A 26,372-nucleotide genomic window follows, 5' to 3' on the forward strand; every position below is an offset into this window, starting at 1 on the left:
ACAAAAATGACATGCATGATTGTAAGAAGTATTAGATGATATAGATTAAAAGGGGATAGGAGTTTAGATAAGTTTAAATTATTTTGCAAAATAGATTTTTTTCCCTTGAAATATCGATGCTTTCTGAGTTCAACTAGTTCGCTCTGCCGGAGATCCAGACCTTGCAGTCGAACGCAGAGCGACGATCTCCCCTCCTGCACTGTTTCTGTTGACGTGGTTAACTGTGCCTGTTGCACAGATATTCATGAGAAAAAGTTTGCAAAAAGTCGAGAAGTCATGCTGGACTTTGCCATCTTTGCCGTGACGTTTGTCATCATATTGGTGGGCGCTGTGCTGTATTTGTACCCGGTGAGTCCCTGCAGAAGTTAACCATCAGTGAGCTGGCCTAGTATTTGGAGCACCAGTCTCCCTTCAGAAAAGTGTTGATTTACTGTTACTTTGCTCATGGGTCTGCAGAAACGTCCCATTTAACATCATGTAAGATATCAAACGCATTGTGACAACCCCCTTTTCATTTACACACAACAAGCTTATTATTAACCTGATTCTGTTAAAAGTTATTAAAGTTTTTCTTTTTAGTGGTTGATGTCAAGCACCCCATGTGTATGCCGATTTTACCCAAAGACCTTAAGAATTTGTCAGATGACAATGTTGGTGTCACACAATGTGTGTGTGTTACCCTGAAAGTGAGAAAGTATTCAATTGCCATGTATTTCAATGTGTTTCCATACTTCTGAATGTGACACTAACTTTCCTACTTTAGTTGCATGCAATTGGGAAATGAATAACAAACCTATCAGAGAAGACAGTAGATGTGTGTGAAGGCCAATATAGGAAGCATACTATATTGTCTATATATATATATTGTCAAAAATGTATTCATAAATCAAATCTCTCATCATGTTTTCAGTCATCCAGAAGGGCCTCTGGCATCCCAGGTCTCAATCCGACAGATGAGAAGTAAGAAGTATCTCTACCTGCTTTTGCAGCCATAAAGTCAGTTACATCTAAACAAATAGAATATCTTGATGACTGTCCTTCAACATAAAGCATGTTTAAGGTGTAATGATTGTAATTTGGAACAGTTTCCCAGATGTTTGCAGTTGTCAGGCCTATAAAGGAACTGTCTTATGATATTTCACCTGTAGAGGGCAGCATGCAGCAAATGCACATTGTTTCCTATTACATAATACTCAAATCATTGCCTTCCACTCTCTTTAGAGATGGGAACCTGCAGGACATTGTGAGCAGAGGCAGTCTGCACGAGTTCCTCGTCAGTCTGCATCAGGAGTTTGGGTCCGTGGCGTCGTTCTGGTTCGGAGGTAGACCGGTGGTCAGCCTGGGCTCTGTACACCAGCTACAGCAACACATCAACCCCAACCACACCAGTAAGAGCACCAGCATTTCCCATGCTGCTTTGATTTGACTGTTGCCAAACTGATCATAAAATGAGAAAGGACTTTCTATACATAAATATACAAAAAACACTTTTTTTTCGCTTTTTTTAGCTGACTCCTTTGAGACGATGCTGAAGTCGTTGCTAGGTTACCAGTCAGGAATGGGAGGCGGGGCCGCCGAGACAGTAATAAGGAAAAAGGTGTACGAGAATGCCATCAACAACACGCTGAAGAACAACTTCCCTCTTGTGCTCAAGGTTTGTATCTCTCATGAAAAGACAAATAACCACTGCAAAACTCAATGAAATTTAGCATTCAGACATTCATTTTGAATGCATCTTCTTTTACGTAGCTGGTGGAGGAGCTTGTGGGAAAGTGGAAGTCATACCCGGACTCTCAGCATACCCCGCTATGTGCCCACCTGCTGGGTCTGGCCATGAAGACTGTCACCCAGCTGGCTCTGGGCGAGAGCTTCGGAGACGACACTAAGGTCCTGTCCTTCCGCAAGAACCACGATGCGGTGAGATAACAACACCTCAATTGCTTTGGGGCATTCTGGTCTTTTTCTCTCCCCCTGTTGGTGTCAAATGTGGGATTTTGCATCATCTACAATCACTGTTTTCTTACATATCAGTCGAGTTCAATGGGGTTTTGAAATACTCTACAAACAAGTTATCTTGGCTGCTTACGTTCTGCTGAAATGGGTCACTTGATTTCGTTTTTCTGTTCTTCCAACTCACCAGATCTGGTCAGAAATTGGAAAAGGCTACTTGGATGGCTCCCTGGAGAAGAGCTCCAGCAGGAAAGGACATTATGAGAAAGGTGAGTGAGGTTTGCTTCTTGAGTTCTCTCAGCTTTAACAGAGCTGACGTTATGTAGGTTGAGTTGTTGGACTGCTGTCTGTCATTTTTTGAGTCTAATGTCTCAGGTTTTCCTCTTGATCTCTTGTTCTTGCTGTGTGTTGACATGTGGGAGCACCGTTGGGCTTCTATTGTTTTTCCAGCTGTGGAGAAACAGGAGGAAGAAGTTTGCAGAGGCTCAGACGTGATCTATGTGTTTGTGGAGCAGCATGACATACAGCTCGAAACAGAGTCTGAGAACAGAAAAAGACTGTGCATAACCAAAACATCCAGTGTTATTGCATTAAACAGTGAACAGACACTGTTTAGGTGGACTTTTATTGATTTATCTGTCAAGGACAATTGTAACTGGGGCTTGGTACTCGCTGGAGTTCATTTTGGATGCTGCCTGAAGGGTTGAAAAGCGAGACGAATGTTTGAAATGCAGTCTTTTTAACCTTGAGTGTCAGTCAGTGGTGTGTTCATGCCAAAAATGTATAAAAATGACAATTATTTTTCTATTTTTATCTCCCTGGGTGTTCAGCTCTGTCAGAGATGGAGTCCATGCTGTTGTCAGTGGCAAAGGAGAGAAAAGCCCAGAGGAAGCAGACGGCATTTGTAGACTCTCTGCTTCAGTCCAGCCTCACAGAGCGACAGGTGAATACTGATGGAGTCACCGATTCTAGTTCAAAACCCAAAAGGCAACTGAACGATTGCTATTGTTCCTGGAAAAAGCACTAAATGATGTTGTGTCTGTTTGTTTCAGATCATGGAGGACTGTATGGTTTTCACTTTGGCTGGATGCGTCATCGCTGCGAACTGTAAGTGACAACAACCAAAACACCATGTCCATAAGTATCTAAAGTGTCCTAGAACAAGAAATCAAGCATCAAAACACTCCCTTTTTCATGAATCGCTAAGGCTAAAATGTTAAATGTTGTGTTTCGGCAGTGTGCATCTGGGCACTTCACTTCCTGTCCACCTCAGAGGAAGTTCAGGACAAACTGTACAAAGAGCTGGATGAGGTTTTGGGTTCAGACCCAATTTCCTTGGACAAAATCCCTCAGCTCAGGTAAGAACTTTGGACCTGGTTTGACTACTAATACATGAAATGTATAATCTCAGTTTATATCTCAGAATAAACATCTGCATTGGTCAAATTTTGGGGTTAAACAGAAAGATAATGCATTTGAAAACGTACACAGATTTGCCAGATTGTGGTGTAATAATTGAATATCACAATTACAAAGTTTTAACAATATTCATGCACCTCCAGACACGGATGTTGTGTCCGATAACCTTGATCTTATCACATGTCTGTCCTTGCAAAGATACTGCCAGCAGGTCCTCAACGAGACGGTGAGGACTGCCAAGCTGACCCCCGTCGCGGCTCGGCTTCAGGGAGTGGAGGGCAAAGTCGATCAGCACGTCATCCCCAAAGAGGTATCTGGTTTCCTGCTGTCTGTGGCTCTCTGTCTGGTTATTTATCTTCAGCTCATCACAAGAGAAGTGCAGGTGATAAAGAAATTGTAAAGAGGTTGAGAAGTTTTCTTTTTGATATATTTCAGACTTTGGTCATCTACGCTTTGGGAGTGGTCCTGCAGGATTCTGACACCTGGAGCGCCCCATACAGGTTCACTTTACATACAAACTCAGCTCAGCAATGCATTTCATGATGGTTGTCCATCATTTTCAGGCCTCATCAGCATCCAAAAATGGAGTCTATCTTTCAGGTTTAAAATATTGATTTGTCTGATTTCTGATGAGGTGATTCCTGTGACATCCCTTTAGATTTGTCCCGGATCGATTTGAGGAGGAATCAGTCGAGAAGAGCTTTTGTCTGCTCGGGTTCTCAGGGAATCAAACATGCCCCGAGCTCAGGTAAAGACTGATATTACTACAATATTATCCCTCTGAGCGTAAAATGAGCTAATGTGAGCATTTAAAGTGAAAAGAAGTGACACTGAAGACACTTAAAGCTTTCTTGGAGCTGTAAAAATAAGATAATCTGACTTTGAACGTTCTGAGAGTTTGATTAAAGGACCAGGATTATGTCTCTGAATTTAGATGTCCTGCATACTTCAAAGATATTTTCACAATAGATTATATTTTATCTCTGACAGGTTCGCCTACACTGTCGCTACTGTCCTGCTCAGCACGTTGGTGCGCCAGCTGAAGCTCCACCAGTTGAAGGGACAGCTCATGGAGGTCCGATCTGAGCTGGTATCCACACCCAAAGACGAAACCTGGATCACCGTCAGCAGAAGAAGCTAATCTTCTGAAGAACTGACACGTTTGATTTCTAGATAACTATTTGTCTTAATTAAAGGAACAACCAGTAAAGTGTTTCCTTAATGCCAGATAGTTAATTTATCACTTTAACTTCAATCTTTGAACAATTTTTATGGTAGTTGACACTTTTTGGATTTATACTCTTAATTTGCATCATTCTTAAGTGCTTTTTCTCAATTTGGTAGATTTTTTTATGTAGTCATAGTAGCACCATCACAGTTTTCCCAGTTGTCTTTTTGGTGCTTTTTTTTGTACAGTAATCTGAGGCCTTAAGCACGTTATCACCTTCACAGGATAGTTTTGCACTTGTTGAAATCTGTTAACATGGGGAATCTTTGTGGTTAAATACTTACAATGTAGAGGAAAACCACTTGTGCTACCAAACATTTTTCTATAAATCCTAGAACAGCTGCTTTGAGTCAAAATCCCCATTAACATGGGGGCTTGTTTGTCCATTTATATGACCCATGTGGCATTTAGACATTTCATTCCCTTTATAAACACTGTTGCATCTGACATATTATTAAATATGTTTGATTTTTGAGTGTTTGTGTCATACTTTTCATTTTCCATGCCTTAAACAGCAAGTTTCCTACATCAAATAAAGACATTTTAATTTGTATCAGGGGGGAATAGGAGTGCCACTCCTCATAAATCCAGTTTCAGCCTGCATATGGTAATTTTTAATTGAACTAATTATATTACGCCTTTCATCAGCTAGTACGTGTCCTTCTGAAGGTCCCTTGGGCAAGACTTTATTTCCTCACATGATCCAGGCCTGCTGCTCTGCAACTGAGCCTGTGGAGAGGGAGTGATAAAAGAATAAATAAAAAGGGATCACCCTAGGCCCTAGGGTGATCCCTTCTCCATGAGCTGTTTTTTGCGCACCACATATTCACAAAAACATTTCACCCATTGGCAGTCTGCTTTAATGCAAACATTATTAATTTGGGGAACCCCTGCTCTCTATGACATAAGTATAAATAAATAAATGCATAAATAATTGAATAAATAAAGACAGGAATAAATAAATGCTTAAATAAATGTTTGAAAACAGAAATAAATAAGTAAAAGAATAATTAAATGCTGAAATAAATACAGTAATAAATAAATGCTTAAATAAATAAATGAAGGTGAACATAAATGTAGTAATAGATTTATTTATTTATTTATGTCCCATTTAGGAATCAACGTTTATTAATTAATTTCAGCATTTATTTATTTATATATTATTTTATTTATTTATTTCTGCATTTATTAATGCATTTAAATATTTCTGTATTTATTTCAGCATTTATTTATTCATTTATTTATTAATTTCTGTATTTATACATTTATTTAAGCATTTATTTATTTATTCTTGTATTTATTTATACGCAAATTTATGCATTTATGTATTTATATTTATGTCATTTAGCATATAATTGTATAAATAAATGCTTAAATACATGTATAAATACAGAAAAATTAAATGAAATAATGTATAAATACAGAAATTAATAAATAAATGAATAAATAAATTGAAATTAATTAATAAAAGTTAATTCCTAAATGGGACATAAATAAATAAATCTATTACTACATTTACGTTCACCTTCATTTATTTAAGCATTTATTTATTTTAGCATTTAATTATTCTTTTACTTATTTATTTCTATATTCAAACATTTATTTAAGCATTATAAATAATAATTGTATAATAGCATAAATAATTGTATAAATAAATACAGGAATAAATAAATAAATGCTTAAATAAATGTATAAATACAGAAATTAATAAATAAATGCTGAAATTAATTAATAAAAGTTGATTCCTAAATGGGACATAAATAAATAAATCTATTACTACATTTACGTTCACCTTCATTTATTTATTACTGTATTTATTTATTTTTATTACTGTATTTATTTCAGCATTTAATTATTCTTTTACTTATTTATTTCTATATTCAAACATTTATTTAAGCATTATAAATAATAATTGTATAATAGCATAAACAAGTGTATAGATAAATACAGGAATAAATAAATAAATGCTTAAATAAATGTATAAATACAGGAATAAATAAATGAATGAATAAATAAATGCTTAAATAAATGTATAAATACAGAAATGAATAAATAAATGAATAAATAAATGAATAAATAAATGCTGAAATTAATTAATAAAAGTTAATTCCTAAATGGGACATAAATAAATAAATCTATTACTACATTTACGTTCACCTTCATTTATTTAAGCATTTATTTATTTCAGCATGTAATTATTCTTTTACTTATTTATTTCTATATTCAAAATTTTTTTTTTTTTTATTCCTGTATTTATTAATACAATTATTTATTTATTTTTACTCCACTAGTTGCTGGTGCGGGAGCCCTGCAGTACCGCACACCGCCGCGGTGGCGCTAGAGAGGCGCTTCTCTCTCACACACACACCGCTCGGCTAAAGATGTGAAAATGGCGGAGCTACAAATGCTTCTGGAAGAGGAGATCCCAGCTGGACGAAGCGCACTACTGGACAGCTTCACTAATCTGGAAAGAGTCGCGGAATACTGCGAGAGCAACTATGTCCAGGTAGGCTCCCCAAAATGTGGAAGAAAATACGGTGTAGTTTTTTTTTTTAGGGGGAGAGCGGCTGTCACGGTGGGGCGATGCTAGGCTAGGCTAGCTGCTAGCTAGCTGCGAGCTAGCTGCGAGCTAGCCTCGGCTAACGCAAAAACAAACAACTGTCACGTCGTTTTGAATAAATAATTCCTGTTCTTGCTGCTGTAGTTGTGTCAAGAGGCTTCACTGCTGCTTGTGGGTTTATGTTTTATTCCACATACACGTGTGTGTGGCTCGTACATCCACCGTGGGCTACGTCGTTAGCATGCTAGCTTGCTAGCCAGCCCTCCTAGGCTTCAGCCCACAGGCACCATGCAAATCGATGTGTCTCACAGACACATAAAACACGTGATTTATTGCCCTTTAACCCTCTAAAAATGCTTCTTTTAAAGCATGCATTGCTGTGATTTTATCAGCTTCATTCATACTTTGCTCATCAGGTTGTAAAGGACAGTGTTGTGTTGATGTGATTCAGTGTGTGTGTGTGTGTGTGTGTGTGTGTGTGTGTGTGTGTGTGTGTGTGTGTAATCAATCATTTGCTTTCAGTATTCTGCAGGTGGGAGCTGTTTTTGCTTTCTCTCATCCCTCACAGGGGGTTTACACATCTGGGACCACAGTGTTGGCAGGGAGAGGTTTTTGACTATTATTATGTTACTTTATTGATCCCCATGGGGGGACGCAGACAATAAATACACATACTATACAACAACTTAAAGATGGAACAGAAATAAGAATAAAAATGTACAGTATATCAGCATGTTGACTGTGGTCTCCGCTGTTGTTGTACAGTCTGATGGCAGTGGGCACAAATGAGCGTCTGAAGCGCTCCGTCCTGCTCTTTGGTAGAATCAGCCGATGACTGAAAGGGCTGCCCAGCTGCCACAGTTCCTCATGGAGAGGGTGAGAGGGATTGTCCAGGATGGCTCCGAGTTTGGCCTTCATCCTCCTCTCACCCACTGACTCCAGACTGTCCAGCTCCAGACCCACCACAGAGCTGGCTTTCCTCACCAGCTTATTAAGTTTGTTGGCATCTCCAGTCCTGATGCCACCACCCCATCACGCTACAGCGAAGAAGAGGGCGCTGGCTACCACAGACTGGTAGACTAGGTGTGATACTTAAGTGTGACATGATGAACAGGGCTGATCAGGTCTGACAGGTTGCTCTGAGGAGGCGGCGGCGGCCCTTGGATGTTGGCAGCTTGCTGTCTGGCAGGCTGGCCCGGTTTACTTCTCCCCCTGGCTGTCAGATGGATATTGTAATTCATAAATCAGCTGGACAAAAGTATTTGTTCGATACTATACTTCACTTATAATTTACGTCTCTTCTCGACTGATTCCTCCTCAAATCGATCCGGGACAAATCGAAAGAGATGCCACAAGAATCACCTGATCAGAAATTACACAAATCAATATTTTAAACCTGAAAGATAGACTTCACTTTTGGGTGCTGATGAGGCCTGAAAGTCATGTCTGCCCTGCATTAAAGCCAGGTTTCTTGTAACAGTCGTCATGTTGGATTGTTGATTTTCATAATCTTGACACAAAAAACTACTGTTTTCCCGCAGATTACTTTTTTTAGTTGTAATTCACATGTTACAGGTGTGCAAACTACATTACATTACAGTCATTTAGTAGACGCTTTTATCCAAAGCGACTTACTATAAGTGTATTCAACATAGGTATTCAAGAGAACTACGAGTCACCAGAAGTCATAAGTGCATCTCCTTTCTTAAACAAGCAACTTTTATTTTAAGAGTGTTAGTCTGATGCTGAGTGCATGCAGGAGTTAATTTTTTTGTTCCCACAGTTACTTTCATCCACCACCTGATGAGTAAGGTTGGCTGGTTTCATTCAGAAGATGGGTGTTTCTGCAGAGTCATAGTGAGAGACGGTTGTGTCAGATCCAGAGGCTTTCCAGTGATTGCATTGCACCCTGGACAATTTTCAACCACTGGGAGTAAAATATTTTTTGGGGATTTCTTCCCAAGGTCATTTATGTATTTTGGATTACAGAATTTTTTTAGTCTGTAATTTATTTATTTTTTGACCATACCCATGATTTGTGCATTTAAAAAAAATCTCAAAAGCCTTACAGTTTGTAAATGGGGATGCAACAATATGATCCTCTAGCTCAATATCAGGGCCAATACTGACCTTAATAAGAGGATCTAGTACCAGCCAGTTGTGACCAATCAATATTATAAACTGTGTATTCATCAGTGACCCATAATTCAGTGTTTCCTCTACCAGTTCTAGGTGTCACAACAATCCCTTGCATCATGTTACCTTAGATAAATCAGTTTGTTCACACTGTTGTGCAGAGGTTCAATCAAAAGAGTGCACAGGAAACAGATCTGTTATCAGCACAATGTATCTTTAGTTTAGGTATAAGTATCAGGAGAGAAAATATGTGTTTAAGAACAAGACACCAAACTAAATGGTCCCAGGAGTGCAAAGTATTTCACCCTCAAGGCTGTTGGAGGATGCATTTTACTGCATTTTACTGCATTTTACTTTATCTTCTCATCAGTCATATACGATTTCACTGTGGCTCCATGGATGGTCCGTGCATCCATCCTCTCCCTCCAAACATTGTATCACCAGTGTTGGGAGTAGATAAAAAAATATATATTTTCCTGCCCTGCAGGTAGCAGCTGCCCTGGAGGTAGCAGCTACAACTCAACGTTTACCACATAACCTGTTTGTCTTCATGCTCCAGGAATGCTGCACCCTCCACCCTTTAAATGATGCAGCTTGTTTGCAGAAGCTTGATGAATTGTTGGATTGGATTGTGAATTATCTTGCATCACAAGCTCACTGTGTTTCACATAAAAGAGAATAGACATGTCATAACTCTGAGGATGCTGCTGTTTCAACTAGTGAGGACGACCCCTGCTGTAGCTTTATTGTGCTGCCTCTCATTATGTTTTATCTTTATTCAGTTTCATAATTATTTAATGTCACTTCAGTCAAAAAAAAGTGATCGGATTATTATGATTCAGTTTATCTTGTAAAGACCCAGAAATATTCTTCTGATTTCTGATTTCATTCCACATGGTGTCAATATCTTGGGATGCAACAAAAATAAAAAAATAATCTATAGGATAACTGTAATTTAGAATTGAAAAGAGTAGAATAAAATCAATCAATAACTCAATATCCAATCACAAACCAAAGGCTGCTGTGACCCACAGTATGTTGTAAATCAATCTGCTGCTGCTATGCACATAGTTGATGTTGAATGAATATTGAAAGGTTTTGTTTCAGGGCTGCGACAAATTATTTTTATTGTCATTACTGTGGAGATTATTTTCTAGATGAATCTATTGAAATGGACATTGATATTTTCACTTGTGTGGCTGGTTTCCACCTGTTCAAAACCGAAAGATTATCAAATAAACTTTAGATAAGACAAGCTTAAAGACAAGCCCAACATGTCGTCTTTAAATTGTTTGTGTGACAACAATGCAGAACATAAAGATAGTCAGTCAGTTAACTATCAAATAGAAGAAATTAATGCTGCAAGTCCTCACATTTTAGTAGTGTGATCAAGCTATTTTGTTGGATTTCTGCAATGCATTGATCTTAAATAAAGGCACTTTTACTCAAATAATTAGATACTCATATTCTGTACCTCCGCCTTGCATGCAGCGATACATTCAGTGTCGGTAAAGAACAGTTTCCCAGCAGATGCATAAGTAGATCCATCTGTCTTTTGATGCTCCTGTTGATGTGCCCATGCTGCCACAGAAGTCTCTTTTCACACTGGCTGCAGCTCCATTAAAGTTTCTTTTCACTTAAAATGTTACTTCTTGGCACATAAACCTTTTGATGCAGCAGTTTCCCTCCATCCTGCTGCCACAAATTGCATTCTCGTTCCCTTTTTGCTTAACTATCTGCTCCAGGATTGTTATTTTTTAGTCTGTGCAGCAAGCATGAATTTGAATTTTGGAAAAATTAAAAATGGGAATAGTTAAAAAATGTGCACAAATAGGAAGTCAGAACGACCTATATTTTCAAAAAGCTTGAGACTTTTCAACCTCCTACGACTCAGATGTCTTTCTGTGCAACTTATAAAATGCAAATATATCTTTTTTTTAAAAGTCAAATGTCTCTTTTCTTTCATTCAGTCTCCAGACAAGCAGAGGGCTCTGGAGGAGACGAAGAACTACACTACCCAGTCTCTGGCCAGCGTAGCCTACCTGATCAACACGCTGGCCAACAATGTCCTGCAGATGCTGGACATCCAGGCCTCCCAGCTCCGTCGCATGGAGTCCTCCATCAACCACATCTCACAGGTAAAAAAGAAGCAAAATACTTTTATTTAAAAGAGCAAAAATACATGAAATTAAAGAAAATACCCGGTCCTCTTGTTATCAGACGGTGGACATCCACAAAGAGAAGGTGGCCCGGCGGGAGATCGGCATCCTGACCACCAACAAGAACACTTCCCGCACACACAAGATCATCGCCCCGGCCAATCCAGAGAGGCCCGTGCGCTACATCCGCAAGCCCGTCGACTACAGCATGCTGGACGACATGGGCCACGGAGTCAAGGTGGCCATTTTGCTCTTTTCCCCTTAATCTGATTTATTAGACATATTTGTGTGGATGAATCACTGCTGCAAGTGGGAATAGAGAAGTCCTAAATAAGATATTTAAACAGAAAGACCTGCTGGTGAAATAAAGAGGAAACACACTCATTTCAAGCCAGTTTATGGAGTTAATCTGATGTGTCAGTCTTTAAAAAAGGAGGCTTAAATTGCTCTAGAGCTGCGGTTTCCTATCTGGATTTTATAAATAATTATGTGCTAGGAAAAAAAAAAAGAAATCTGCTCCACTAAAATTGTTAGTTGTTCTACCATTTTTTTAATAACTGGGAAGTTTAACCTCCTCAGGCTTTCAGAAAATGATCACTATTTGATTATACTTTATATTATTGTTTGACAAGCAGAAAAGGGTCAGATTTTACATATTTACATATTTTATTTGTTAGTAACAGAGGGATGAAAGTTTAAAAAATGTCTGGAAGAAGTGTTGAATTCAGAAATTGTGTTGTGGGATTAATGTGGGTTATTCACTGCAGAAAATCAAATGTAAAGGACTTTTAGAGGTCAAACAATCACTATTGGATTTCAGTGACGAGTAATGTAGGAAAAGAATCAATAACTTTTCAGCATGGTGGGATATTCATGTCACCCAGGACATAAATTCTGCTAAATATACTCCCTTGTTGTTAATCTGTCACTTGCTTACTGCTCTTCATTGCACAGGTTTCTTTAATAAAATGGGGAAAGTGGCTGATTTTTTTGGGAAGCTAGCTTCCCACTGAGTCTCTGAACAAAGAGAAGCTTGTTTTCCAAAAAATCAAATCCTTAGTTTCAACCTTACAAAGGTCTCAAAGAAGAAATTCTTCAGATTTTAACACTGAGCCATTGTTGCCTGACTCTAACCAGCTTGGCTTTATGTGCCTCATGCATGAATAATTGTTTTCTCTTCTCCTTCACTCACTAATCCTCTGATTTCTTCTTCTCTCTCTCTCTCTCTCTCTCTCCTTTGCTTGCCTAATTCTATCTTTATAATCAACCGTAGTGGTTGCAAAGGTTTAAGGTAAGACTTTCAAAGTAAGAGCCTCAAATGAAAGAGGGTTTTCTGTGTTTGTTTGTTTTGTTTTGAAATGCTGTGAGAGATGTATTTTTCTTTATTTTCTGTTTGTTCAAGGAGTTGGTTTTCTTTGAGAGGATTGGTTATTCATTTTGGCAAATATACTTGTTTGTTATGTTAAGAGTGAGATTGATACCGCTCTCATTTCTGTCAGACGCTTAGCTTAGTTTAGCATACAGACTGAAAACAGGTGGAAACTGCTAGCCTGGGTCTGTTCGAAGCTAACTAAAAGGTACCTCTAAAGCTCATTTAGGATTTTTAATCTTATTTTTTTAATATGTAAAGCTAAGTGTATTAGCTTTGTCAGAAAATGACATGTTGCAGTTTAGTTTTTACACATTTTTTGTAGTTAAAACAAACAAGATATAAATTGTGAATTTGTGAGTTATAGAGGTGCTAGTATTTGGATTTAGTTCCCTTTGACAGAGCCAGACTAGCTGTTGGCTCCAGGTTCATATTGATCACACAGCTATGAGAGTGTTATCGATCTTCTCGTGTAACATGACATGAAAGTGAATAAATATAACGCTCAATGTGTCAAACAGTTCCTTTAAAAGACAGCCTGTCTCTGAAGTCCTCTGCGTTAACCAACAGATTCTCACCATCATATTCTCCTCCTATAGGCCAGCGCTCAGAACATGAAGGCCGGAGGAGGAGCTGTACTCCCGCGCACAAACCCCCCCACACAGAAGCCCCCAAGCCCGCCGATGTCGGGGAAAGGGACCCTTGGGTATGTAACGGTGACGCGTGTCCAGGTGGACGTAAGGAGTGCGGAGTTATTTGTCCGTCAGAGGACTGTAGCTGTGGTTTTTTTTGTGTGTTTTTTGGAACAAACCAGGAGCTCTCCAGATGGGCCTGGTTGCTCCCAGTTTCATCATCGCCCCTTTTTACCTCCTTGTTTAATTAGTGTCCTTTGGGTGGTTTAAAATCCACTTCAGTGCCAGTTCTCAGCGCAGTGGTATTCGTTGTGTAGATTTTCTCATCCGTGCTGGTGAGAGGGTCTTCAGCGTCCCTTTTTTAAAAAGCTTCTTATCCTAGTTTCCCTCTCCATGTGTAGGAGAGACTTTCACACAAAACTGTCTCTTATTGGTTCTTGCACACAGATACTGTACATATCTCACAAAGCATATATATTAAGACAGTTTGCGGATTAATATTATTTATTTACCTCAGACTTTAACTTTTTAAAGGCTTGAGATCATTTAAAAACATTTCCTCTCAATGCATCAAACGAATGTTCCTCGTCTGGTTTGGAGGATGGGGAAGGAAAATGCTCAATACTTGTCACTTAAAACAAACTTTTGTTGGGACAAATTGAACATGAAAAGGAGAAGACTGGTTTAGATTTCAAGACACAGGAAGGAGAGCTGAAGAAAAGAGCTGATAACCATGTTTCTATAATAATATAGAACAATGCTTTTTGAAATATAGACATGTTTTTGTTTCTTTCATGAGCAAGGAAGGCACTCATACAGGAACAAAACATATTCTTTAATCAAATAGTTCATTTAAATAAACTTTATTTGTGTTTTATTGCACACAAGGACACAAAAGTCCAGCTGGGCTTCATAGTTTCAGCACTTACAAACTTGTTGATGCATTAAAATGCCACCGCTCTGTATCAAGAGCACTGGTGGCATTTTAATGAACCTGAGGAGAAATTCTTTGAATTCTTGAATTGAAACTGATTTAATATATGATTGTAGTCCAGAGTGAAAGCAGCTTTAGATAAAAACACTTGCTTTTCTATTTGTGGTCATTTCTGAGTCTCCAGCCCTCCTGACTTGCATGTCTTTGGACTGTGGGAAGAAACCAGAGCAATATGCAAAGTCCATTCAAAAGAACTGAGGCCTGAAAGCAAATCCTTCTTGCAGTGAGACCACACAGCCACTGTGCTGCTTCAGGCTAAAAACATTGACATTTAACAGAACTAAAGAGCGCAGGAAGCATGAAACTGTCACATTTTAGCGAGCAGTTTGATAAAATACAAAGAAGGCTTGTAATTACCTCTGAAGTGATGCAGGGTTTTAGTGCACCGCTGTACGCAGCTCTCAGATCTGCCAGTCTTCAACCTTTTTATTGGCATTTGTGTAATGTCAGGGGTCAGGAGAGGCGTGATCAGAAAGGTCACAGTCAGGAACTGCTCTTCATGGCGGTATTAACCAAGGTGGGAAATTACCAACAGCTATCATATGTTCTGCTTTACTTTCTAATTGGAGTCGGACCTCTTGATTAGCCACAAAAGTTTGGAACAGTGTGCTAACAATACGGGTAAAATTAATGGTAAAAGCTGTTAGTATTGTTGGTGAGAGCTCATAATCCTAAAGATATAGATGTTTTTGATGTGTTTCTGTTGTGTGTCTGACTGTTGAAGGTCTCTCTTACTCCACAGGGACTCTCTGCTAGCGAAGCACATAAAAGTTATCTTCTTGTCTCTCTTGGGACCTTCTTGAGCGCCAAGTGCTGTTTGTGTGTCTGTCTCTTGAGTTTGTGAGTGTGTCCACCCCTTCATATTGGCCTTCGAAGGTGTATATGTGTGTATATGTTTGTGTGTCCGTCCCTTCAAGGCGCATGCCGATCAACCTCAGCTCCGACCCTCCATGATGCACCTTCTACGAGCAGACATCTTACTTTTAATTTGTCTTCTGTTATTCAACTTCAAATTTACTTTTCAGTTTGTGTGTTTTGTGACCCGCCCACTCCTGGCTGCCCCATATTCCTCATAGCAACGTTTCGCCATGGCAACGGTGCTCAGAGACGGGTCACCCCGCTGTGTCAGACGTGAAACTGACATGCCAGTACATCTTTTCAGGCCCAGATCAATACATCTCTGGGTTGGGTTTTTCTTTTCCATTATCAGCGTGGCGCTGCTGTCGGGTTATAAAACACTTTCTATGTTTTTCATTAGCAGGTTTTGAATTCAGAATATGTAGGCAGGGTTTCAGTGACCTTTAATTTAAACCAGCGGTCAGTCTGATAATGTTTTTTTATGATTCTAGCCTCCATGTTTCACACAACTTTACTTGTTGTTTTCAGTTCAAAATAGTTATTATGATTTCTGTTTGGAAAGACACTCATAGCATTATTTTCTTCTTTATTACATTAGAAAAATAATTTTAAAAGCTTTTAATTTGGTGATAAAGTGACTCAACCTTTACTAAAGTCAACGACACAGCAGTCCCGCAATCATATCTACACACATCTGCTGTGTTTATATAACCTTTTGGGAACAACTGATAAAAGATACTGGTCAACATCCACCAGAATCTGAATGTTAATACACAAAAGAGTAATTTGAACCCTTTTGGTTAAGCTTATAGAAGTGTGTTTTCTAGCCGACAGCAGCGTCAGTGCATCGTCCTAACTCCGCCTTTTGGATTCACCCCAGCCCCCAATGCTCACCACCTGTCATACCCCGTTTTTTAAGTTTGCACTTGTTTGTTTCTTGCTCTCCTCCTCTTCCTCCTCCCCCTCCCCTACACTTCTCTATGGGTACCCTCTCCCCCCTTCGACTCCTGTCCTCCTGACCCTCTCGCAGGCGCCACTCCCCCTATAGGACGCTTGAGCCGGTGCGTCCGCCCGTTGTCCCTAACGACTACGTCTCGAGCCCGACGCGCAACATGGCGCTCCCCCAGCAGAGCCCTGCACGCACTACATCCGTTAATCAGAGGAACCGCACGTACAGGTACCCCCTCCCCCCTTTCCCAGCATGCCTCTACACTTTCTTAAAACCCCTCCCCCTTTCTTCTTCTCCTCTCCAACACTTAAAATGCGAGCCAGCTCCTGTGAACATGCCTTTCCCCTTCTTCTTCTCTGAAATGACTCCACGTGGAAATCCCTTCTACATTTTTTATTATTCCACCTAAAGTTTGACCAACATTCACCTTTTTTAATCAAGAGTTCCTGCTCCCAGGGAGTTGGTTTATTTGGAAAGCCCCCACCTGTGTGCTCTCCTCCCAGCCCAGATAAGGACAAAGAAATGAGGGCGAGGTAGAGATTTAAAGCTGTATTAGCACGGCGAGACACAGGTTCCTATGGTAATAGTCATTAAATAAGCAGCGTCGCCTCCACAGTCCTGTCAACCCAAAAGACGAGACTCTTTCATCCAAAACCCCAGAGATATTCATAGATGTCTCCGTGTGCCGTGAGAGAAGTAAAAGCTTGGGTTTAAGGGGGAGAACAACATGAAACGTTTCGTCATTGCGCCCCATCTGTTGGCCAAATATTTTTAAATATTTCTGGTCCTAAAAATCTTCCCCTGCCTCTCCTCTCAGCACCAGGCTTTATCTGCACCGCTCCATCCACCGCTCATCTTCTTCATCTCTCATCCAACACGCTCTTTTTTTGTCGTACAAAACATGTGTCTCGATGCTTTCACATACGTGTCACATCTTTGTCTTTGTCCTGCGTCGCTGCTGCTGCGTCACCTGTGTCATGTGTCCTTGGTGAGGCCTTGCAGCTGCTTTTTTTTTTTTTTTTTTATCACTGTGACATCATTTCAAAGGCATAGCGGCTCACACTAACACATCAATACTCTTCAGGGTGCAACGTTAATAATGTGAGTTATTATGAAGGAAACAGAGATTACTTTAACTGTATTTTTACAGCATTGTGTTGCAACTGTAATACAAAGCAGGATTAGAAAGATGAATGAGGAGTTTGATTCCAAAATGAGAGATGCACTAATTTTATGTCATTTCCCACTAAACTGCATTTAAAGAAAATGATGTGTTTTAGACAGGATTTTTTCCAGAGGCCCAGGAACTAGTTCAGGAACTCAGGAGCTTTAACTGTGTGACTAATGTGCATGATGCTATTTCATTTTTTACAAAATGATTTCTGGAATTTGTTATGTGTAAAAAAAACTTTTTTAAAAAAGTGCTAAACTATTCATACCTACTTAGAAAGATTTTCGGAAAGTGGATGCATCAAGTATTAATATTAGGACGAAGGACAGACATATCTTGTGATTAAAAAATGGAGAAAACAAAACTTAATTTGCTATGTATTTCGTCACGGTTACTAATGCAGATATAAATAACCATAAAGAACTTAACACATTGTCTTCTTTGGAGTTTGTCTCCTTTTCCTCCTCTGTTTGTCTCCTTTCCTTTTATTCCTAACATCCATTCAAATAGCAGAGTAGCACAGAAATAAATACACAGAATAACAGTTATTCTTTTTACCTGTCGTTGTTTTCTCAGCCATCAGACTAATTTCCCAAATCTTCATGGTTCATAACATATGATGGGAACCCAAACAGGAATGCTGTTTAATTCATGAGTTCAGTTCCTTGGGCTCCATAGTTCCTAGAACTATTTGGTTAAAAAAAGGGCCATTTGTGAAGATTTCGTTTTCACGATCCACAGGGGTGCATCGTGTACTAGTGTGTGTGTGTTTGTGGTCTGACGTGTTTGCTGCCCTACTCACCACCAGCAGTGGGAGCAGCGGAGGCAGCCACCCCAGCAGCAGCCGCAGCAGCAGCCGAGAGAACAGCGGCAGTGGCAGCGTCGGCGTGCCCATCGCCGTGCCGACCCCAGCCCCGCCCAACGCCTTCCCAGGTAACGCCTGCTTCCTGTTTCTTTTCCCTGAACAGATGACTGCAGGATCTGTGTGTGTGTGTGTGTGTGTGTTTGTGTGTGTGTGTGAGACTAACTAACTTGACTAATATCTGTTCAGTATCCAGGATTCCTGCATGCTCTAGTGTGAAATAAACTTAAATGAGGGTGTGTAGGAACCCTGGATCTACTGAAATCCTTTCCTCCCTTCTCACTCTGATCTTGTCCTGACCTCCCTCACCTGTCTTTTCTCTCCCTCCTTTTACCTTTTACCTCTCCAATCTTTCTCTCCCCTTCTCCTGGTTCAGCCCCCGTCCCATCCAACCCAGCTAAACCTCCCCGAACACTGCCACCACCCCTGGACCCCCTACCTCTGCCCTAGACGGCCCCCCACAGGCCCCCAACCCCCCAGTAGAGATCCCGCCTGTACCCCCGCCCCCTCCCCAGCTCCCTGCCTCTGCGGCCCCCACTGGCACGGGCCCTGCTGCTTACGGCAACCCTGCACAAGGTGAGTGTCACCCGGTGGGAGAAGCTCGCCCACTCCTATGCACAAACCTCCATCCTGCTTCCTCTTACATGCATCCTCCTGCTTGCAAGGCCCAGATTTGTTCTTCCACTCGCATGTCATCACCCTGGAAACGGATGGGAGAAGGTTTCTCTTAGAAAGAAGGTCTGAAATAACAGTATCAACACAAGCAGAGTTAATGGGAAACTTTAGTTAATTGTCCAGAATTATAAATTAAGAAATCTTAGTCATGCCGCACATCAGGTAACTTTCTTCTAATCTCAGTTTAAAGCTATTTCACACCTCACCTGTTTGTTTTGGTTCTGGGGCCTTCGTCGATTTTGTTCAGGCTGGTGTAAAAGCTTTAATTGAGCTCTGATGTGGACTGAGAGCTTCTGAAAAAGAGGGTTCAAGGTCTGCTTTAAAGCACCAAGTAAAGGCACAAAACCCAATAAAAAATCAGATGGATCTAGTCAGTTGTTTAAGGTTATTTCAGGGGTAGATTGAGCTTTAAGATACCAACCACCAGTCTCCTCTGCTTTATATTCTCAAGGGCTGCACACCTAATCAATTTATTTTGAAAATACAATCTCGAGTACGGAAAAAGAAGGTGAACAAGATAACGTAGTGCAGAATCTCTTATCTGCATTTCAAAGGAAGGCTTTCCATTTAGCAACAAAGTCTGACTTTGTCACATATGTGACTTTTATCCCCAAACAATTAAGTGCTTAAAAAGAAATTCAACTTTAAAGGTCATGGGAGAGCATTTCACTTCAGAATATTAATCAAAACTGAATATTCTTACAGTTGCGCATCTTCCTCAGGTTTTTCATTTTCCACTACTGCTCTTCATCCCTCACCGCATCTCATCAGCTGCCTGTGTTTGTGTGTCTGTGTGTGTTGATGATGAAGATGCTTTTCTGATGTATAATGCATGAGCTGTGTGGTGAAATGCTTTACAGTGAATTCTTCATTTATGTGTATTTATTCTGCTCTTTTTTGTTGTTGTGTGTGGCTGAATATTGTAATTAATTGGCAGTGTTGCTGTTCAGGTTAGCAGATGAACACTTTTAGTCAAATGTTAATAGTCATGATTTATGGAAATTGTTTGTATTTCTCATTCAAAGACACAGACTTTAGGAAAACTTATAGTGTTTTTTTCTTTGGCCATTTTGTGACAGCTTCTGCAATGAATTTCCACTGAGCTAAACTCTAAAACATTCTGAACCAACCCCTGTTTTTAATGAAAGCAAAACAGAAAGCAACTTGACCTCTCTGTTCAGGACACCAGAAGAATGACAAATAATACCTCCTGTCCCTCTGTTATAGACTCTTTGCTGCCCTCTGCAGGTGCTGCTCAGTTCTACAGCATGAACCGCCCAGTGCAGCCGCCCGTAAACTCTCAGGTGGGAGGCTCGCTGCCGTACCGCCGACCCGCCTCCGTCACCGGTCAGCCCAACGTGGCCCTCAACCAGAGCCAGCTCAACGGGGGGCCACACTTCGCCCAGAACCAAGGTACCGCTTACATGTGTGTGCAGGAAAAGAAACAGTTCTTATTTTCATACTTATGCCCGTAAATCTTTTAGTTTCCAAGTAAACATCATAAATATAAGGTTTTATATACAAGTCCTTCTAGATTTTCCCTTCTCATGACCAAGTTACATACAAGCAAAAAAGAAAAGAAACTTTGTCTTTCCATTATTGATCAATGCAAAAAGATCTTAAAACTGTGACAAACAACATGATATTTTTTGCCTGTCAAACAGTGCACAGTCTTGCAACACAATCGAAATTATATGTTCATTAAAACTGAGAAATTATGATTACAATTGTTCTTTATATAAAGCTAAGAACACAAAAACTAAATCTGTAAAAATGATAATCCACATACGTCATGAATGTTTTTTGACAGGTATTCCAAAGTCATATAATTCCCTTAAATACATTAATCTTGTTGTATTAATAACAGTACATACAGCAGATTATTCTCTTCTTTTTTCTGGTTCAAAGAGAGTCCAGCTCCTCTCCCAGCCTTTTAGATTTCAGGGGGAGCAATTCACCAGAGTCTGACTTCGTCGTGTTTCTGCATCTTTTATGAAAAGATCTCCTGTCGGGTTTTATGGTCTGTCATTTCTCATCAACGTCACTTCACCAGCTCTCTCTGCAATCTCTTTTCCTCCATTTGTCTCTCCAACTGTCTGGCTTTAGTGCCGCGAGTTTATTTCTGTCGTGTATATATTAAAACTGAAATGACACTCTGCGTAATGTTCTGAACATTTATTTATGTGGAGGAGAAAGCAATTAAATAAATTAAAAGTAATTTAGGGCTGAAGCTAATCTCTGTAACTTGTTTAACATCGGTTAATAAAAATGTAAGAAAATAGAGACAAATCTCCATCTCAAGCTCCCAGACCTCAAGTTGACATATTTAAAATGTCTTGTTTCGTCCGACCAGAGGTTTAAAACAAATATATTACTATCATTAAAGAACACCAGCAAATATTCACATCTACAAAGCTAGAGCAAATAGTTTTTTGGCATTTAACTGTAACAGTTTGGATAATTTTTGCCATAACTTTTATAGTATTCTTAAATGCTGTTTGAAGACATAGTGGGTAAACATATCGGGGGGGGAAAAAACATTTTGACTGTATTTTTCTGGCGTTGACAGCAACAATTTACTGTTATATATTTTACCATTAAAACACAGAGGTCCAGTTTGACAGACAAATATAAAGGCTTATTCTATAATAAATACATTTTTTAATTGATATCTTTATTTAAATGAGTTTTAGTCCAGATTTATAAATTTTTAAGTGGTCACAATCTTTTCTCTTTTTATATCATTTTAAATTAAATGTTGTTCAAAAAAGCAACATTTAAAGCTATTTTTAAGACGCTACTTTGCTCTCCGGGAAACTGACAGTTAATCTTTATTATTTCATGTTATCTTACAATTAATCAGTAGATATATTGCAATTTTTGGATTAACTGGTGGTTTAAATAATTGGAGCCTGCGACATGGGAGTCCTGTCCAAAATATTTTTATCTCTATAGCCACAGGTGGTGGAGCATTGATGATGATAATAATTACGCATTTTTTACTAAATTATTGTCTACATACACTAATGTTGCATTTATGTTATTCTTATTCCTGTTCTTTACCGCTCTCCTGTTCTGGGTTATTCTAATGTTCTCATGTCTGTCCTCTTCCTCTTGTTCCTCCTCCTCTCTGTCTTCTTCGTCTTCTTCCATCTTTGTTTTAACGATGCTCTTCAGTGATAGCCGGCCCACTCGCGCCCCCTCCCCCTTCCATGCAGATCACCCCTCAGCTGCCTCTGATGGGCTTTGTGGCCCGAGTTCAGGAGACTAGTAAGTGGCCTTTAGCTCCTCGCTCCTCGTCCTGCATGATCGCCAATCGATTGAAATCCTCTCCCCGACAGTTAGTCAGTGATTCGTCCCCTTTTTCTTATTAAAGTAAACAAGAGATCAACCTCCAACAGCAGCTGGTTTAGGGATCTGCTGCCACCACATTTAGGTTTACACATCCCAGCTTTATGTACCTTGAGCTTGGATTATAAATGCATTAATCAGATTTTTATTACATTGACTTTTTGTCCTTTTAAATCTGCCAAATAGATTTTTATTTACAGTTTTCCTATTTGCCTGTATGTAGTAACAAATCGAGGTGGATACAAATCATGTCCTCTTCAAGTTCATGATACTGATTCCAGAATGATTATTTTTGGGATTGTTTTTGCTGACTTCACCTGTTAAAATAGGTGTGAATTTTGAACAACAAAAGTGTGAGATAACTTCTGGTCCCTTTGGCAGCAAATGTTGGTGGTTGATCACTTGTTAACACTATAATATATGCGAGCAAATTAAGTAAAGCATGATATATAAATGAGGCATATTTGTTCATGAGCATGATCATGTTTCAGTGTAATTAAGCTACCTAATTAAATGTCCTTTTTAATGCACGTTTTTGTTCCTGTCTTGTCGAAGCGTTCTGTGTTTGTACAGTCTGTGTTTACAGTTCAGTAGTACTGAGCATGTGAATGTTGTCTTCATGCATCCAGCATGGACTGTTTCTCTTTCCTTCTCCGATGCATGATAAATATTGTGACCCTCATTTTCATGCTCCTTTCTTCGCCTCTGATTCGTTCTCTTCTCTCTTCCCACCTGTCTGAAAACTATTTCCAGTCTCAGACGTGCCACCTCCACCTCCGCCCTCCGACGATCCGGTGTTTGAGGAACCTACACCTCCTCCTCCACCGCCGGAGGACTACGAAGACGAAGAGGACGAGGAGGAGTCGGCGGTGGTGGAGTACAGCGACCCCTACGCCGAGGAGGACCCGCCCTGGGCTCCACGCACCTACCTGGAGAAAGGTCTGCCTTCACTGCTCAGGAGAAACACTGAAACTGATATTTGGGTTGCACAGGTCCCCCAAAAATGTAGCCCAACATATTTAGAAATTTTGAGTTTTCCTCTAGAATTTAAAATAGTTTGTAATCACAAATAAGGGAAGTTGTATAATCAAGGTTTAGAATGTTGAAAAACCTGCATTTGTCTCACATTCACACTTAAATCATGATTTATTTCTTCCTTTTTTTCTTTTTTTTGCCCACTTCCTCCCCCCGTTATGTTCCCGCAGTGGTGGCCATCTACGACTACGCTCGCGACAAGGAAGACGAGCTGTCGTTCCAGGAGGGCGCCATCATCTACGTGATCAAGAAGAACGACGACGGCTGGTACGAGGGCGTGATGAACGGGACCACGGGCCTCTTCCCCGGCAACTACGTGGAGTCGATCATGCACTACGCCGACTGAACAATCCCCCCCCACCCCTCTCTGAGTGGACGAGAGGGAGGAGAGGGAGGAGCGTTTTGATGGGGAAGGAGAGGGGAGGGAGGGGAGCCAAGGGTTAAAGGTCAAAGACTTTGATCAGACAGAGCATGATCACCTCCGGGCGAGGAGAGAAAAGAGAGAAGAAGCAGTTTTTTTTAAAGAAGCTGCAACATGACAAACTGATGCCCAGTCACTCTCTCGACATAGGCGCCATTGTAAAACAACCACTACTCTAGATATATTCTTCCTTGTAATATTTCTTTCTTTAATTCTTAAGTTGACTGAGGAGGACTGGACGGTGATGGATTTATTGTATTTAGAGAGTTTTGTGTTACATAACGAGGCCACTACATTGATTTTTGCTTCATTTTTTTGTTCTGTTTTTTAACCATTTTGCCCTTATTTTAAAGAATATTTATTTGGATTTTTGTAGTGGGATAAATGGTGAGCAGGTTTTGTGGGACTGCTGAGTCGGGGGTTTCCATGTCGCAGCCTTTCGGAGAAAAGGGCTGGAGGAGAATGCCTTCATGTGTCCATTTTCTCCACAACACTCCAGAGACAATTTAGAGAAAAAGTACTCCTCTCTATATATATATAAAGTATAATGCAACAACAATATCATCGGTGGGAGATAAACTGTAGTTTCCGTACTTGACAAGATATTTGTTTAGGTACCTCAGCAGAGAGTGTGCCAAAGCTGACATTCACTAAGAAAAGCACATCAGATGTCTTATGGTGACACACAAAGCTAGATTAAAGTGGGTCAGAAAAGACGTCGAGCCCCAAGAGTGCTTTAAACCCAGATTTATTTGCTTATTTTTTATTTTAATCTGATATATTTTGCATCACGGGAGTCCGAGGTTTAACTGGAAGAGGCGAATTTAGTCTCCACATGCTTCACTTTGCTGGCCAGTGTGCATTTTCTTTTTTAACGAGAAGGAATCGTCATCCAGCCCTCAAATAAGAGAGGAGAGCGAGATCCTCAGTTGCACAATGACCTGGATTTTTGAAGTCTTACTCTGCAGCTCCTGTCATGAATAATAGAAGTATATAAACTCGACTGACGCGGCTAATCATTTGCAGTGTTCATATGCATTTGAAACAATGATTTAATTTTTATTTTTGGCGTTTACCAAGAGGTCCAGAATCGGGGTCTTGCTTGCAGAGCGGCAGACTGCATGTTTCGACAAGGAGTAAAAAAAACCATTTCTTTTCTGCTCTACTGATGATTAATGTCTTAATATTTTTAGATATGGTGTGGTTTGGTTTTTGATATTCACCCACGACGACGTCAACGATGCATTTAGGGTCATTTCTAAGATGCTTGTGCCATATTGAAGTGTGTGTTGCTGTTCAGAGGTTTTATCACTTCATTTGCAATAAATTGGCCACAGTGGGTGTTTGGACTGTCGTCGAACTCCACATCTACATATTCTTCTTTTTTTCAGTTTTCCCAGAGTTGTTTTAATTCAAAAGCACATACATTTGTAGTAAAAAAGGTGTAGAAGAAGAAATCGTATAAATGTGAGATGTATTATGTCCTCAAAACAGGACTCATTGAATATGAAAAGATGCCAGCTGTTGTGTTGAAATGGTTTTAAGCGTCGGTCGCAGGCCCCCGCCCCCCCCAGATATTCTCAGCGCCGTCGGTTTAGGCGTCGTTCGTCCTCCGCTACGTTTCCAATAACGCTTGGCTGTTGGGTGTTTGCGAGGGCTCAGTGCTTGTACTTATGTCAGAATCTTTATTTTCTATTAAAAAAACAAAAAAAAGGAAAAGAAATAATAACAAGTGGGTGTGTATGTGAGTCTTGCATGCCATTGTTCTTATCTGTACTGGTGTCCCAAAAAAAAACCTACGTGGAGAGATCGATCACCCATTCTTAAAAAAAGACAAGCAGCCCTGCAGCTCTGACCAGGAAACACCAGCCTCATCCAAAGAGACTGAACTAAAGTCAAGCGCACGTCCGAGGAGGAGTGACCTGTGACCTCTGACCCGGACATTAGCCGTCATTACGTCAGTGGTGAAACATGTGTTTTTTAAAGCTGCTAGTGAATCCTGTGGACTAAAGACCCCCAAACTAAATTGTACTCTTGTTTCATAACACTAAAAAACAAAAGCAAAACAAGGCCCGTTGGTCTGCAGGATTCACAGCTCCCTGGAGTCACAGACGTCCTCCGGGATGTCCAGTCTAACAGTCCATAATGCCATTGTGTTGCACAGTTAAAGTTGAATTGCAGAAGTATCATATTTGTAAAATCATGAGAACAAAGACAATAAAGTTATTAAGATTTATTGGTGCTTGGTTCTTGTTTTTTTATGTTTTATTTTATTGGAAAGCAGCCTGGGCTTCTGGGAAAATTAGTCCACAAGAGTAGAGTGTGTGCACTGGAAAAATCTCACATAAATTTGTTATTTTTATATGCAAATGATGCACCTTCTGAGACTTAGAGAAGTTGTCGTAGTTGCAATAATTTACAGGAAAACACTTTTTTTTTTTAAAGTCAAAATCACCAGTTGCGTGCCTTAAAAGAGTCTAAAGTCACTTAATGGTGTTTGATGTTTTAATTTAATGGTTTGTAGAGGCCTTAAGATTTAAAACTATTAAGTGTTTCACTATTTTATAACAGAAAAAATTTAAGAAAAGTAAGAAATACATCAT

General features: G+C 39.8%; 2 protein-coding genes across 8 annotated transcripts; both read left to right on the forward strand.

Moving 5' to 3' along the window:
• Window positions 1-151: 151 nt before the first annotated feature.
• On the forward strand, window positions 152-5,069 carry LOC129111822 (cytochrome P450 20A1). Its single transcript, XM_054623946.1, has 13 exons — window positions 152-348; window positions 911-960; window positions 1,222-1,388; window positions 1,509-1,654; window positions 1,750-1,917; window positions 2,141-2,219; window positions 2,781-2,893; window positions 3,003-3,057; window positions 3,188-3,308; window positions 3,568-3,679; window positions 3,805-3,869; window positions 4,028-4,117; window positions 4,360-5,069. The coding sequence occupies exons 1-13, from the start codon at window positions 277-279 to the stop codon at window positions 4,508-4,510; spliced, it is 1,389 nt and encodes a 462-aa protein (XP_054479921.1). The 5' UTR covers window positions 152-276; the 3' UTR covers window positions 4,511-5,069.
• A 1,842-nt stretch (window positions 5,070-6,911) lies between these two features.
• Window positions 6,912-26,072, forward strand: abi2b (abl-interactor 2b). Of its 7 annotated transcripts, none has more exons than XM_054624139.1 (10): window positions 6,912-7,103; window positions 11,264-11,431; window positions 11,514-11,690; window positions 13,421-13,527; window positions 16,336-16,482; window positions 18,234-18,358; window positions 20,190-20,375; window positions 22,140-22,232; window positions 23,067-23,252; window positions 23,519-26,072. In XM_054624139.1, the coding sequence occupies exons 1-10, from the start codon at window positions 6,987-6,989 to the stop codon at window positions 23,692-23,694; spliced, it is 1,482 nt and encodes a 493-aa protein (XP_054480114.1). In that variant the 5' UTR covers window positions 6,912-6,986; the 3' UTR covers window positions 23,695-26,072. The 7 variants fall into 7 exon arrangements, with proteins under 7 accessions (XP_054480114.1, XP_054480115.1, XP_054480118.1 ...); XM_054624140.1 differs by having other exon boundaries at window positions 20,211-20,375; XM_054624143.1 differs by lacking the exon at window positions 16,336-16,482.
• Window positions 26,073-26,372: the final 300 nt, after the last annotated feature.

This window comes from Anoplopoma fimbria, chromosome 22 (genome assembly GCF_027596085.1).
Source record: "Anoplopoma fimbria isolate UVic2021 breed Golden Eagle Sablefish chromosome 22, Afim_UVic_2022, whole genome shotgun sequence".
NCBI classification, from domain to species: domain Eukaryota; kingdom Metazoa; phylum Chordata; class Actinopteri; order Perciformes; family Anoplopomatidae; genus Anoplopoma; species Anoplopoma fimbria.

Bases quoted from the DNA above. Each gene is read 5' to 3' on its own strand.
- LOC129111822 (XM_054623946.1), top strand. From the start codon at position 277: ATGCTGGACTTTGCCATCTTTGCCGTGACGTTTGTCATCATATTGGTG. The intron at 1,389-1,508 runs GTAAGAGCACCA...CGCTTTTTTTAG, and splicing joins CATCAACCCCAACCACACCA to CTGACTCCTTTGAGACGATG. The intron at 3,870-4,027 runs GTTCACTTTACA...ACATCCCTTTAG, and splicing joins ACCTGGAGCGCCCCATACAG to ATTTGTCCCGGATCGATTTG.
- abi2b (XM_054624139.1), top strand. From the start codon at position 6,987: ATGGCGGAGCTACAAATGCTTCTGGAAGAGGAGATCCCAGCTGGACGA. The intron at 13,528-16,335 runs GTATGTAACGGT...ACCCTCTCGCAG, and splicing joins TCGGGGAAAGGGACCCTTGG to GCGCCACTCCCCCTATAGGA. The intron at 22,233-23,066 runs GTAAGTGGCCTT...AACTATTTCCAG, and splicing joins GGCCCGAGTTCAGGAGACTA to TCTCAGACGTGCCACCTCCA.